Raw genomic sequence first — 15,372 nt, 5'->3', positions numbered from 1 at the left:
GAGTGTGCTCACCTCCCCAAGACACTCCTTAGAATCTCTGAGGCACCTCTTAGAATGGGGGCCCTCACAGCTCATGAGGTAACCCCAAGACCCAACCTCCCCTCAGTGTGGACTCCCATGCAGGCGCAGTTGTGCACAGGCATGAGGACTTTCTGGGCCCCGCCCCCTGTGGTGGCTCTGTATGCACAACCACTGTGACTCTGGGGGGCCTGTTGCCCCTCTTCACAGATGAGGAAATTGGGATTCGGAGAGGTGAACACCCTTGAACAAAGTCAGCTACCTGGTTATAATTCTGGAGCCTACTCCAACCTGTCTGTGCTTTTTAGGGGTTAGAAAAGGGGGAGAAGCTTGTTTTAAATAAGAAAAATGGGCCAATCTCTGTTTTAGGGTACTACCTCTGTAAATGCTTTTCTGCCTGTTGGCTCCACTATCATGGGGTCCAGAGTCGGATGGCCCAGTCTCAAGTTTGGCCTCTGGCACCTAGTCATTTGACCTTGGGACAGTCACGTCATTTCACCAAACCCGTTTTCCCAATTATAAAATGGGTTTCATACTACACACCTCATGGATGGGCACATAAACGGCTCAGAAATGTGTCTGGACATAGTAAGCACTCACTGAATGTGAGTCGTTATTTATAACTTATTTAACAGAACACTTGTGAAGAGCTTGTAATGTGCCAGCCCCTGTTCTAGTCAGGGGACACAGATGATGACAATGACCACGATTACAGCAGCAAACCTTCAGAGTGCTCCCTGAGACTTGGCACCTCTAGCTATGATCTCATTCAATCTTCACAAAACACCTGCAAAGTGTTGTCCCTACTTTACAGATTGGGAAGACGGAGTCTTAGAGAGACACAACCTGCTCAAAGTCACACAGCCTGAGAGTGGCTGGTCCAGGCTCTAGACCAGCATTTGTCACCCTGTATTTCATTAGTGCCTCCCTAAGGAGAAGCTTTTTAGACATCCCTCCCCCCAGTCCTCTATGAAATGTTAATACCACAGATACACTGTATATTTATGTACTATATGTATATGGGGCTTTGTAGATAATTTTTTTCTGCACATCTACCCCAAGAGCCAAACTTTGCACCCACACAGGTAACACCACTCGTTGGGAATGCAGGGTTTCCTAACCTGGGCACTATTGACATTTGGCACCTGATAATCTTTTGTCCTAGGGGCAGTCCTGTGTGCTCTTAGCAGTAGCAGAATCCCTGGCCTTTCCCTACAAGATGACAGTAGCAGCCCCTCAGTCATGCCAACTAAAATGTCTCCAGCCACTGCCACCTACCCCCTGGGGAACAGAATTGCTCTGGGGTGACAACTCCTGCTCTAAACTGGTTAAGACTCATCGCAGCCACCAGGATCCCTTGGTTCACATACAAACAGAAAGGAAAGACATTCATGTTTTACCTGCCCTTAGATGTCCCTGAATTGTTTTGCTGTTCCTTCACATCAGACTTTGGGAATTATGGTTCCTTAGAGGCCCATTTCAGAGATGGGAAGGCCAAGGCCCAGAGAGAAATGACTTGGCCAGGGACACTCAGCTTGAAAGGAGCAGACCTGGGTTATAAACCCAGTGGTCTGACGCCATGGACTGGGAGCCAGTGGACTTTCCTTTCAGCCCAGTGAACTTTGTCCCTTCCTAGGAAGTTAGATGTAAATGGAGGCCCAAGGCCAACCTTGACCACCGCCTACAGGCCCTACACGAGCCACCCCATCACCTCCCAGCCTCATTTCCCTTCACTCACCCCTTGCCCACTCTGCCCTGGCCACATTTGCCTCCCGACTTTTTCTCTAACACATCAGACACACTCCCACCTCAGAACCTTTGCACTGGCTGTTCCCTCTGCTTATCACCCTCACCCTTCAGACACCCACATACCATCCCCTCTCACTTCATTTAGGCCTCTGCTCAAATGTCATCTCCTCCAAGAGGGCTTCCCTGTCCCCAGGGTCCCTTTTTTCTTCATGCCCTGTGGGTCACCATCTGGAATTATCATATCTCTTTACTTGCTATTTCTTCCTCAGCCTCTAGTCTGAGAACTGCTGGAGGCAGAGACTGGGTCTATCTTCAGTCACAGGCTAAAGATCCTCAATCAACATGGAATGAATAGCCCTGCTACAGATGTGGAAACTGAGATTCAGATGGTAAAGTCCTTTCCCAAGGTCACACAGCAAGTCAAGGGCAAAGGCTGAATTTGAGCTCCTACTCAGGAGTGAAAACAGTGGACCCAGATGCCCCCCAAACTGTCCTCACCCTGACAGTCTGTGGCTCCCCCAGACTTGCGGTCATTCTGTTACTGGTGAAAGAAGGGGCACCTTGCCAGCCAGAGCCTGGGTTTGTGAAGTGAGGGGCGCCCCCTTTCCACTGAAGTCGTTTTGAGGAAGTACAGTTCTGGAAACACCAGCTCCTTCTTGCCCAGCCGTGAAGTCAGCCATCTCAGCCTTACCACAGCCCCAGCCCCGGGAGATCTTATTCAGCCTGGTGTGCTGATGAAGAAACTGAGGCACAGGGAGGCCTGATCGCTGGCCCCAGTTCACACAGAGAGTAAATGGGCAAGGGCACAGTCTGAATTTCACCCACTGGTCTGGAGCCCAGGAGACCTGGTTTTTAACTCCAATGTTGCCCCTCTGGCTGTGTGACCTTGGGCAAGCCACTTCGTCTGTTTCCTCGACAGGAATGGAAAGCCAAAGATGTTGGGAGTTAAAACGCAGGATGGTGTTAGGAGGCCCTGACATGAGCATGGGCAAGCCCGCAGAGGGCAAATGGGAACCTCGAGTCCTCAACTTTTCCGCCAAGTTCCTTTCTATCTGCCAGGCGGCGGTCTCCAACAAGCTCGGCTGCGCAGGTGGAGGATGGGGATGGCGACCTGGTCCCAACCCACTTGGGAAGGCGCAGACCTCACTCGTAGCCTGTGGTCGGTCGACCTGGCGCCCGCGTTCCGAGGCGCTCAATAGGCATGAAATGCTCCCTGGCGCCGAGGCAGTGGCGTAGGCGGCGACTTTGCTCCGTTCCCGGACAAGTCCTGATTCCGAGCGCGCACTTAGCCTGTGTCTCTTTCATCGTCCAGCAGGGGGCGCGCGGAGATACCCGTTCCCAGTACACGTCCAGGGACGCGGGAGCAAAGAAATTACGGGAGGTGAAGGTCCAAACCCGCAAAGAGACCGCCGGCCAGAGAGAGACCCCAGTCCCGCTGCCTCCACCCCTTCCTGGGGCCAAGCAGCGACCCCCTCGGTGAGCTTTTGGGGGTCCAAAGTGGGGCAGTGGGGAGTCTAAACGTTGGTTCCACCCCCAATTAAGGCAAAGCCCTCCACCCCCCATTCTCACCACTAGAGTCCTCTTCCTCGAGCTCCATCTGCCTCTTGACAGATCGTGGCAGTGCCATGACTCAGCCCCGCAGGGCACTAGGAGCGCAGGCTCATACATTCCCAGATCCGGAGCGGGGTTGGGTGTGGATGCCATCTTGGATGGGCGTTCTTATGACTCAAGTCTGGAGGGCTCTCTGGACCCTCTTTTTGGTGGCTGCATGAACTCCAACGTGGGAAACCATGGAAGTCCCTGTGTGTGCATTGGTAGAACCCCCTTTCTGGAGAAGTGGGCTGGCAGAATGCCCATTTTAAAAAGCGAGGTTCCCATTGGAGGCCTCTCAGTTCTCCCTTCCTCCTTCTGCCTGGGAGTGTGGTGAGGATGCTGACACCAATGCCCTCCCTCCAGCCACAGCCTCTGGAGGCTCCACAGGCCACAGTGAAACAGAAACCTGAGCCCCTGGGGGATGTGGTTGATGTTCTTGTTTTTGCTTCCCATCCTGGAGGAGCAGAGTCTCTGCAGGTTCCACCTCTGTTCCTGAATCCAGGTCCCTGAGTGACTAGGTTCTGCCATTCACTGTGTTAAGTCCTTTACACATACCCCCAATTGACAGAACTCTCAAACCGACCCCCATACAGCAATGCTGACAACAGCCTCGATTTACAAATGGGGAAACTGAGGCTCAGAGAGGGCAAAACCTTGTGCCAGGATACATAGGTGTCAGATAGACCTGTCTTGGAATCTCAGATCTGCCACTTCCTGGTTGTGTGAGACTGGGCAAGAGGGCCTTTGCCTCTCTGAGTCTCGGTTTCCCCATCTGTCCAATAGGAATACTTCACAGGGCACTGGAGTTGAGGACTTGTGAAAAATTCCCCCGCCTGGAGCCCCAGAATGAGCCATTATGAGATGAATACCACTAGGATGGATAATGATGAATATTATCACTCAGCCACTCTCCCCCAAGAGTCATTCCCCCAGAGACCAGGCTAGGGTGAGTCCTTGGAGTCTTAAAAGGGGTTAGGGTCCAGTTCCTACTGCAGGACAGTGACCTGGCATGTTGCCGTTGGTTTTGGCATTTCCTGTTGATTCTAGCTTTGTTTTCCTTCAGCTCCACCCCAGTTCCCTTTGGGAACTAACAGACAGGAATACACCCAGAAGTCAGAGCACTGACTCCCAGATGCGGGGCACACCGGCAGCTGAGGGAGCATCACAGTGCTCACCCTGTTTCTCAAGGAGAACAGACCGTACTGCTGACACAATCACATTGTCCTGGGAGTACACACATCACAGTGCCACCGTCACTGCATCCCAGGAATGTACACTGTCACAATCACTTCCCTGGGAGCAGATAAGCTCACTGTCACAACCACAGCATCCCAACAACACACACAGTCACACAACCACAACATCCTGGGAGCACATACAGCCACACAGGCACAGTATTCCAGCAGCACATAGTCACTGTCATCGTCACTGTCCCAGAAGCACAGTCGCAAAATCACCATCCTGGGAGCACACATAGTCCTGCTGCCACAATCACTGTACCTGAAGCATGCACAGTCCCCATGTCACAATCACAGGCCCTCAGAGGCCCAGCCGAGATAGCCACAGCTGGCCATACCACAACAGTTGGAGGAAAGTCAGGTCAGTGAGAGGATACAGTCAGAGCCAGCCCAACACACACCCCTTCCTTAACGCTGTCACCTGGGGAGGCAGGACTCCAGCCTGTACTGGGACTGTGTGCCCCCTGGGCACTGCTCCCTTCTCTGTGCAGCTACTGAACCCTGACTCTCTCTTGCCATGAGAAGTGAGCTCCAGGAGCACACAGCCCCCCAACACGGTGCTCCCCAGGGAGGCCCTCTCTGGCTTTCTGACTCCAGCTGCAGCAGAGTGAGTCCCCAAATGTCCCTTTATCTTATATAGTCTTCCACCTCCTAGAAGAACCCTGAGAGACCTGCAGCCTGGAGGAAACATTTGTTCTAGCAGGTGCCCCCCATTAAGAGTGCCCCCTAGGACATCCCCAAACACTGTTAATCTAGCTTTCAGTACAGCGCTTCCAGTAAAGTCCTTTGAAGTGTTACCCAGCCTAGCCACTGTCCTGCACTGTCACCAATTAGGGATACAGACCCCTAAAGCTGCAGCTCTCAACCCAGACAATAAATACCACACGCAGCATGGCGCCCCCTAAGTCAGCCCCAGGATCGGCCTTCGGTATAGTGCACTACCAGGGGTGGGGTCCCAAATGCCCCCGCAGCAGAACTCCCCCACCCCCACCAGTCACACTGACCCCGCTCGCATCACAGCGCCCCCTGCGATCAGCGCGACGAGTTGCATCATTCCGGCGCGCCTATCCACTCCGCGTGCGTCCACCACCCGGAGTCTTACCGCCTGCAGCTGCCTCCGCCCGCGCCGGCGCTGCCAGTGCCGTGGAAGGACGAGGGCCAGGACATGCGGGACGTGCGCAAGCCGGGCCGGTCGCCGGTGTCCACAGCGTCGGCGCGCTCTATGGGCCGGTGTGGTGGCCGTTCCGGCTCTGCGCGCTCCGCGCTGTCGGAGTAGCCGCGTTGCTGGATACGGATAGGGGTTCGCGGCTGCCGCCACAGGTGCTGGGGAGGCGGCTTCAGGGTGGCCTGGCCCTCCCGGGGCCCGGACAGTGACAGAGACAGGCTCCTCTCCGAGGGGGCGGCCGGAGGCTCCATGTTGCCGGGCCCCACCTGCACCCCAAGGGGTCCCGGCCTCTCCACGCTGCACCCTATTCAGCTGCGTGAGAGCCGACAAACCCTGGGCCCCGCTGGTACGCCTGGCCTTGGTGGGGCCATGGCGCCCCGGGGGCGCTACGGGCCGATCGCCCCCGGGCCGGGCGCCAAAGCTTCCAGCCGACGCTTGGCGCTCCGCTCCGAGTCCGGCAGCGCTCTCCGCTCTTGGCGCCGGGTTCGGCGCCAGCCCGGGCTTCCCCGCCCCATCCCGCCTCTCCCCGCCCCCCGCCCGTCGCGGTTGTCAGCACCGCCCCCTCCTCCTTAGTCCGGGCCTGTGGGGGGCATTCACCCAAGGGTGGGGGCCTTCTCGCCCACGCAGAGTCCCGCTCCGGGCGGGGAGGGGGCGCCTCAGCGCAGCTCCTCTCCAGAGTGCCCAGCCTAGCAGCAGCGCGCACAGGCACGAAGGAGTTAAACGGTTAATCCGATCCAGAAGACACCCGACTGGTTGGTGGTGTGTCAGTCAGTCCGTCCCTCCTGGCGGGGGCGGAATCGGTGCTGGTGGGTCCTAGCCGCTACCGCTACCCCTGGCCAGAGGAAACGCGGGGGAAGTGGTCCCGTGCCATGGACCAGGTCCCTGCGTCGGGCAGAGGTGGTGTGCACGGGATCTGCTGTCGGTGGGTCGTAGGATAGTGGTGGTCTGTACTCGGGGCGGGATGTGCGCGCACGTGGCCCCTTCCGAGGGTTGTTTGTGTTGTGGTGTCCTGGAAGTGTGCGCGCGCACGTGGTTGGCTGCTGCGGTCTGCATGTTTCTTTGGATTTCGCTGTGTGTATCTGCGAGTCTGTGGATGAAGAATGTGCGCACACGTGTGCTGCCTGTTGGGAAGGTGTGCGCCTCTGTGGGGTATTTTCGGGTGGCCAGGGGGTTCTGCATGTGTTCCTACACCTTTAGGTATACGTACTGTGGTCGGCCAGTGCTTGTGGAGTTGAACGCAATTCAGACTCCGTTATTTGACTGTCGTGTCTGAGGGAATCCATGTGTGTTGGTGTGTGCGTGGTTGGCCTGGGGCTGCTCTGGAGGTATTTCTATTGTATCTTTGGTTTCCCTGTGGCTCCAGGAGGACACCTCGTGGCTGATACCCCGGCTCCCCGCCCAGCGCTCTGTGTTTCGCTACCTCTTCTAAAGCGTTTCTGCAGTTGGTAAACTGAGGCACATCCCCGGCAGCCCGGGGACGCACCCCTGTGGCCTTTTCAGACGAGTAAACAGCCGCGCTCCTCCCTGCGGCCCCCCGCCGACAGAGCCCCCCTTCCGGCACCTAAATCCGGAGTCTCCGTGACTCACGCTCCCGCCTCCCCCAGCGCCGGGCCGAGCGAGCAAGCGCGAGCAGGCAGCTAGCGGCATCAGAGTGTTCCCCTTCCCCCGCTCCAGCCCTTGCTGAGCCCTAGCTGCAGGGCGGGGGCAGGGCGGGGGCTCGGCCTGGTACCCCACCTGTCTGGTGGAGGAGGTGCTCAGACGCTAACCCAATTAGGTGCGAGTCCAAGAAAGCAGGCCCTTCCTTCCCTGAGTGTTCTCCCCTCAGCGGCTCCGCCCCGCAGGCAGTGCCGTCTGCCACCACCCCCCACCCCCGCACTGTTCTTATATTTAAGCTTCTCCAACCCCCACAGCCGCTTTTCTCCCTGATAGAGGGGGCTTCAGGCGTGGGTGAACACGAAGCAAGAACTGACTCCCCGTAAGCAGCAGTGGAGTATCCCAGAGGTCAGAAGTGTTCCCCACTTCTCTCAGGGACTCTGGCTGCAAGTACATATTCAAAGCGTTCTAGGGGATTCGCTGGGCCAGAGTCTTGGGGGTTGGGGGCTGAAGTGTTGGCCAGAGCTCTGGATGGGCAATTCGGGTTGGAGTGGGGTGGGGGGTGGTGTCAGGCCACAGGGAGTGTGGAGAAGAAAGAGGACACAAGACACAGGCCAGGCTGGTAGTTGGAGCTGCAGCCTGAGACTGAGATGGATCAGCCTCCGAAGGTGCATGAGATGGATCAGCCTCCGAAGGTGCAGAGGCAAGAGTGTTTGGGGGAGAGTTACATTAGACCACCCGAAATGAGAGTGACAGTCTCTTCTTTCCCCCCACTTTTCAATGAACCATTGTACCATGATCTAAACAGAGACTTTGTAACCCTCCAATTGAGTAGATGAGAGGGTGGGGAAGTTAAGGCTGCAGAAAACAGTGGTCTGGGGAAGGCATTGGGGACAGGGGCCACACAAGCAGCCAGGACCAGCTCAGCTGTCTGGCTTTTGAACTCATCCTTGGGCCATCATGGGGGCTGGAGTGCCCTGGGAGGACCCTGATGAGAAATAGAAAGAAAGTGCAATGTAAAGGCTCACAGATACCTCTTCCATCTCCCCAGGAGAAAGAAAAATGCCAGCCTAGATCTTCTCCAGAATCCCACTTTCCCCTTTAAGTCCTGGAAGAAACAGAATCCCCCAGGAGGGTAAATAGAGGCGCACAGCAGACTGATTAGATGCCAGCTACCTAGCCTGGCCCAGCTTTCTGAATGTGAGGGAACCACTGGGGGTTGGGAGCCTGAAAGCCCTTTCCCAACCCTGGCCCATGCTGACTCAGGAAGCTGCAAAATGAAAGGAGGGGTTTCTAGAGGCTGCAATGGAACACCTTGGGGGAAGGGTGTCACAGCCTGACCCACCAGACTCCAGGAGACATTTCAGCTGATTTTGCAAAACTCAGGAATCCTGGAGCACAGAAAGGGCTGGTGGCTGGACCTAGCCCAGCTGGCGCTGTTCCTTCACCCTACCATCCAGCCTGGTCCCTCTCCCGCCTACCTGTCAGCTCTGGTGATGGAAATCCTCGGAGGGATCAGAAGCGGCAGTGTGGTAGGTCGTGGGGGCACAGGGACCACAGGATCCGAGGGCTCAGGGTCCACCCAGCCCAGGCCAGGACCAGTGGAGAGGCGACGGCGAGGGCGTCGGAGGTCAGCCCCCAGCATGTTGGCATGGCTGGGTTCAGGGGTCTCCCCCGGCCTCTAAGGAGTGACAAAGGAGGGACAGGTGTGCAGCCTGGCCAGGCAGCTAGCTTTGAGCCCCCCCCCCTACAATAATGCTCCACCTAGCCATCTGGGAGAGGCTGATAGGGGTATAGGCTCCTTGTGTCCCCCCTCAATTGGTGCCACTCACTAATGCCTCCCACAGAGGATGGCTTCCCACGCCTTACCTCTGAGAGGTTCTCCTTCTCAGCTATAATGTTTGTGAAGCTCCCTCCTGATGTTTCAGCCCTGTGGCTCTGGGCCCTCATGCCTGTTCACTGTCCCTTTCATGAAATTCCTCTTAACACATCACCTTTTTGGGGGTGTCTACCCACCCTCCACGTCTAAGCAGCCCCCTCTTGGCCTTAATGTCTGTGGCCCCTCAAGACCTCACCCACAGTTCCACACACAATCCTTGGAAGACCCTGCCTTCTGCCCCTGGACTCAGGGGCTCTTAATCCAGGCAGCAGGAGAAAAATGGAATCAAGAGAGTAAACTCAGTTATGAACAGTCGTGACTTTGCGACCACTTAGTGAACAGCTGTGGTCACTAGAGGGCGTCTGTCCCCAGTGCGGTCCAAGCCCCGCCCCCAGCCCAGGCCCCGCCCCTCACCTCGTCCCCGGTCCGGGACACGGACAGGACACTGCGACTCCTCTTCATCCCGCCAACCTAGTGCTCCGTAGGGGCTGCGGGGACCATGTCGGTCCGGGCCAGCGCCTCCTGCAGGACCAAGCCAAAAGCATCCACTATTAGTGCCCCGGGGCTCCCCCTGCTGGCCGGGCCTGGAATCCGCCCCCATCCCTGCTCAATTGCGTCCCCTGGGACAGGACGTTAGCAGCCTGCTGACGCACTGCCTGTCTGTGACGTTGCCGCCCGTTGCCCGAGCGACAGCTGACGCACGGCCGGGCTCCCGATAGCATCTGTGCCCTGGAAGCTCCAGCACATCCCCCATTCCTCCCGTGGGGTGTAACCCCAGCCTACAGATCGATTCCGCAGAGAAGACCCGGAGCTCCCAGAGTGGACCGCCTGTGGCGCGTGGTCTGAGCCGGGGGCCGGCAGAAGCGTCTCTACGGAATTGTTGGGCCTTTAAGCCTAAACCTGAAATAGCTCCGATGTGCGGGGGCCGGGCGCAGAGAGACGGCGGCTTGGGCACAGATGGGGGACGCGCAAGCAGAGGCGCGAGGAGACAGACAGGGATGCGTGGAAATATAGAAACAGACAGGGACACAGACGCAGCTCCGGATGCTGAGTGCGCTCTGCTGCAGGCGATCCTTGTCTAAAAGCTTAGGGGAGAGGGAGGCGGGCTCACTTCACCTTCTCACCTAGGCGCTGCAAACTACTGTTGGGTGTATTTGTGTGGCTATGGTTCAGTGACTTAAGCAGTCTGGGCCTCAGTTTCTCCTCTGTGAAATGGAATAGTCATTTTTACGGGGCCCATGTGAGAATAAAAACAGATCAGACCATATTGAATTCTCACCAAACAGTATCTAGCACTCAGTAAATGCTTAATAAATGCTGCTAACAACTGGACTTTTGGGAGCCTGTTAGAACTGACATTGTGTCCCTCCTCTGCTCAGAGTCCTCCATGGCTTTCACCTCACTCTGAGGAATAGTCAAAGTCCTCAACAGGAGGTCTGCAGTCCTGTAGAATGTGCCTAGTCACCTTCCTGTCCTCACCTCCTCCCATTCTCCCCAACTCACTCTCATCCATCCACATTGGCCTCTTGGCTGTTTCTGGACACACCAGGCATGCTCCAGAGTCAGGGCCTTTGCACTTGCTGTTCCCTCTACCTGGAACTCTCTACCCTTGAATAATTACAGGCACCTCACATCCCTCAGGTCTTGGCTCACATCTCACCTTTTCACGCATTTCTCCTAGCTGTTCTCTCTCCTGCACCTCTGTTTAAAGTTGCTGGGCCCTCAGGATTCCTAACCTCCTCATTGTGCTCTATTTTTCCACAGCACTATCATCTCATAACATACTATGTTATTTATTACATTTATTGTCTGCCTGTTCCCAAAATAGAATATCAGCTGCAGTAGGGAAAGAATATGTTATTCATTACTGTATCCCCAGTGGCTAGAACTGAATCAAGTATAGTAAGCTCTTCTTACTAAGTATTTGTTCAATGTCTAGTGGTTATTTGAGGACTCAATAGCATATTTATAAAGTTCCTAGTAGATCTATTATGGACTACCTATTTTACTCCCTACTTTGGCTTATTTCTTTTTCTTTATTGCATCAGCTAGCACTTGGGCTCATCGTCAACTAGTAGAAGTGAATGTAAACATCATCTCACCAGCCTAGTATTTAGCAGCAGGCAAGCCTGCAAAGGTCATTAAATGAATGGATGAATGTATAAAGACAGCTTAAAGGTCACCCCCACTTCTTAACCAGACTGAACCAGTCCATGTTCCAAGCTCCCACTGCTGCCTATTCTGCCGCCATTAAAGCACTCATCGTTTGAGGTAATTTATCTGTATTTCATATTAGAGCTCTGTGAGGACAAGAGATGCTTACTCATTCCATTGTCTAGGTCCCCCATGCATAGTCTTAGTGAATGATGAATGAACAAGAAGACACAGGGAGAGAAAGACACCCTCTCTATGTATATACAGACAAATACATATGCTCAGACAGGCAGAGAAAGGGCCATGTAGCAAGGGCCATGCTCAGGTTCCAGAGTTACACTGACCTGCATTCAAATCCTGGTTATTATTCTTATTAACTGTATACCCTTGGGTAATTCACCCAGCCTTTCTGAGCCTCATTTTCCTTGTCTGTAAGATGGGATAATATTCATACCTACTTGTAGAGGGGGTTCTGTAGATGAAGTGAAGCAATGCAGGTAAGGTTCTGAGCACAGTGCCCGGTAAATTGTAGGTTCTCATAAAACAGTACCACTGGTTTTTATAGTGATAATTACAATTAGCACTATTGTTGACACATGAAGCCATAGACAGACATGGGATACAGCAACACATTTACAGAGACCTCACTTCCTCCCATCCTCCCCCTTGCCTTACCAGCCTCCGTGTCCTTTCTCAAACACTCCCAGCACATTCAGACCTCAGGGCATTTGCACTTGCTCTTCCCTCCACCCAGAAAACCAGCCTCAGATATACTGTGCTCCCCCCCGCCACTCCCTGACCCTACTTTTATTTTGTTTGTTTTAGACTTATAACATTCTAACAAGACATATAATTTGCCTCTATTTTTATTAGCTTTTGCCTGTCCTTTGATTAAGACATGAGGTTAGGATGTTGGTTTGTTTTGTCCCCTGCTAGGACAATGCTAGCATATAGTAGGTGCTCAACAAATAGCTCTTGAATACATGAATAAATCCAGTTGACTCCCTCAGCTCCTTCAGGTCTCTGCTCAAAGTCAGCTCCTTCCAGATCCTTCCCTGACATAGATGCCTCCCCTGACCCTATCACTCTCTGCCCCTCACTCAGCTTTATTTTTCTTCTTAGCTCTCATTCTCCTGACGTGTATGTTTCTGTTCTCCCTGACCCCTTAGTTTCATGAGGGCCGTGGATTTTTCTGTCTTGTTCTAGCTGTATTGAGGACCAATTCATGGACATGTAAATTGCAGTCCACAAGGCCCCACACTTAGGTTTAATGTGCTGCTATCATCATCTTGAAATGCTTCATAATTTTGAACAGGGACCCTGTAAACTCTTGCTCTAGGCTCTGCAAATTTTGTAGCCTGTCTTGGCTATATTCCCAGTGCCTGAAACAGCCCACGGTAGGTGCTTAAGGACATGTGGGATGGAGGAAAAAATGGAGGAGTGGACAGCCAGAGGAGCCCCACAGGCCAGGGAAGAGATATGCAGGCCATCACTGTCCTAACACCTGTGCACATTTGCAGAAATCAGTTCTGGCAAAAAGCTGGACACAGGAGGCAGGACATCAGCCTCTAAGCCTGTTTTCCCCTCCCCTGGGAAGCGGGATGTTTGGGGAGGAGGGTCCAGATGGCGGAGCTGGCCACTATGGGCAGTTGGCACCAGGCTCAGGCTTCACCCAGCCTGACATCCCCCCCACCCCCCCGACCTCCCTCAGCAGGCTATGGGGATGGGTGGCCAAAAAGAAGGAAGGAAGTGAGGATAAAGTCCTTGCCCAAACCTTGGCCCTGAGCATCCAGGCCTGACAAACTCCATGCTTGTACTGAAACAGGGCTGGGAAAAACTTAGAGGCCACAAGTATGTGTGTGTGTGAGACTTTGTACATGGCGGTGTGTGTGCCACTGGATGGGTGGAACTTTATACGAGTCTGAATTTGTGTAGTTGAGACCATACCTGTAGGAGTGTATGTGACAGGGTGACACCAAGTCAGTGTATGAGGGCATGAGGTTGGATGTATGTCTCTGTGACTGTGGTGAGTATGTGTTTGGCGGGGTAGGTGCCTGTGGACGTAGCAGGAAGCAGCTTTCCACAGAGGTTAGAAATGCTGAATTTGGGTTCAGACCTGCTCAGCCATGCACTAGCTACCTGGCCTCGGGCACATTATTTAGGTTCTTGGTATAGAGTGTTGGTTAGTACACTTACTTTTTTTCTGGATGGCGTGTGTAGGTATGTATAGGCATGTTTGTGTAGTTTTTCAAATCCAGGAGTTCTTCCTGGATATCCAACCTAAAGTGGACCCTTCCATTCTTCTTTTCTGTTACAAACTGCCTTAATCACAACTTGTTCTTATATATTTATTCATTTGTTTGTCTGCCCCACTAAATGTGAGCTCCATAGAGGCGGGGAGTTTCGTTTTGTTCACTGTTTTGTCCCCAGCACCTGGCATATTGTAGGACTGAATAACTGTTGAATGGATGGATGTAGGGCTGTCTGTGAGTATGGAGAGAGAGGTGGGTGCTGGCTGGGTATCATGTGCCCCTGGGGGGCCCTGTGCCCAAGTCTGGTCTCTACTCTCTTCCTTTCCCAGCTGTTGACAATCATTCCTTCAGCTGTCCTCACTTTTATGGGAATGATGACACGTCATCAACTCCCTGTATCACCTTTGACATCTTTCCCTTCTCTGGGTCTTATGGACTCACTCACCTCATTTGTAAAATGGGATGGATAGATGGACTAGTTCCTAAGCCTCCTTCCTGATTTTAACTGCTATGGAAATAATCTTTAATTCTTTCAACATTTATTGAACACTGATCTGGACCTGGCCCTGCCCTCATGGAGCTGAAGTGAACAAGGAAAGCAGACACAAACTAGAAATCTTATTGAATCTCCAGCACCACCACTCCACCCCGGCCACTCTCTGTGCCTGATGGAATTTGTCTTCACGGTTTGAAATCACTGTGAGTATTTCTGTTTACACACTGATCTTGCTCCCTTACCAGTCTTGAGGGGCAGCAGAGCAGGTACCCAGCTGGTCTCAGTTGCTGCAGCCCCACAGCCTGGCTACAGTGCCCTAGCACATAGTAGGCACTTGGCAAATAGGTGGGAAATGAACTAAGAAATAAAGCAAAAGCAGGCTCACATGCATGACCTAGCATTGCCTTGCTATGTCATTACCCACCTTGCAGGTGGGGAAACTGAGGCTCAGGAAGGCAAAGCCATTTCCTGGGTCCCACTGCAGCTAAAAGTGTATAGCTGTGGAATGCAGCAAAGGAAACTTAGAGTGCTCAGAGGAGCATTCCCTGTCCCGCCCCTCCCCCACCCCCACCTCACAGGTACAAGAGACACAGCAGTGTATACGCTGATGGGGGCTGGGGAGGTGGGGGGCAGGGGAGGAGAGACCAGAGAACAGTGCAAAACAACTCAGGGAGTTCTGTCTCCAGGGCTGGCGAAGCTGTGTTGGCAGGAGATTAGAAAAAGCTTGGCGCTGATGGGGAGCTTCTGGCGCTCCGACCCCAACTCTGGGAGCAGGGTCTTCTGGGACACTGTTTAATTGGGGCCAGGCAGCTCCAGTCCCAAAGCCAGGGAGAGACTCCCCCCAACCCCCCCCCCCCCGCACCTACCCGGGAATCCCCGGCCTAAATAGACCTCCCCACAAACCCCCAGCCCGGAGGCAGGCCTGAAGCCCTCAAAGGGTGTACCGGGGGCCCCGGCTTTCTTGCGGAAGGGGGGAAGACCCCACAGTCCTGGACCCCTCCCTCCGGGGTGCCGAGTATCCCTCCCCACCTCAGCTCGCAGTTGAAAGCTTACCTTGCAGGGGGCGCTGGGGAGGGGATGCCCCGCCCTCTCCAGCCCGAGGAGTGGGGCGGTGGGAGGGAAACAGGGATTTCCAGACTCTGTATTTGCTGGTGTGTGTATGTGTGTGCGCGCGATTACGAGACCCGCTGGGGTGTGTGGATCTGTGCGTGTGCCCAGGCCGTGACGGCCGCTGA

General features: G+C 54.3%; 1 protein-coding gene across 3 annotated transcripts in view; it reads right to left on the bottom strand.

Annotated features, from left to right (window-relative positions):
* The window catches only part of PDE4A (phosphodiesterase 4A), a 38,783-nt gene extending 29,083 nt beyond the window's left edge, over positions 1 to 9,700 (bottom strand). Inside the window, exons 1-2 of one of the 3 annotated variants that reach the window (XM_045853038.1) lie at positions 9,650 to 9,700; positions 8,838 to 9,037 (exon numbers count right to left, since the gene is read on the bottom strand). In XM_045853038.1, coding sequence (XP_045708994.1) covers positions 8,838 to 9,037; positions 9,650 to 9,697 — 248 coding nt within the window. In that variant the 5' untranslated portion in view covers positions 9,698 to 9,700. Of the gene's footprint in view, positions 1 to 5,700; positions 6,194 to 8,837; positions 9,038 to 9,649 lie in introns of those variants that run through there. The other 2 variants (XM_045853033.1, XM_045853034.1) reach the window with 2 other exon arrangements.
* Between the last annotated feature and the right edge of the window lie 5,672 nt (positions 9,701 to 15,372).

The sequence above is a fragment of the Phyllostomus hastatus genome, unplaced genomic scaffold (assembly GCF_019186645.2).
Source record: "Phyllostomus hastatus isolate PE091 unplaced genomic scaffold, TTU_PhHast_1.1 phas_contig_98, whole genome shotgun sequence".
Lineage (NCBI taxonomy): Eukaryota > Metazoa > Chordata > Mammalia > Chiroptera > Phyllostomidae > Phyllostomus > Phyllostomus hastatus.
This window is presented reverse-complemented; position numbering and strand designations above follow the sequence as displayed.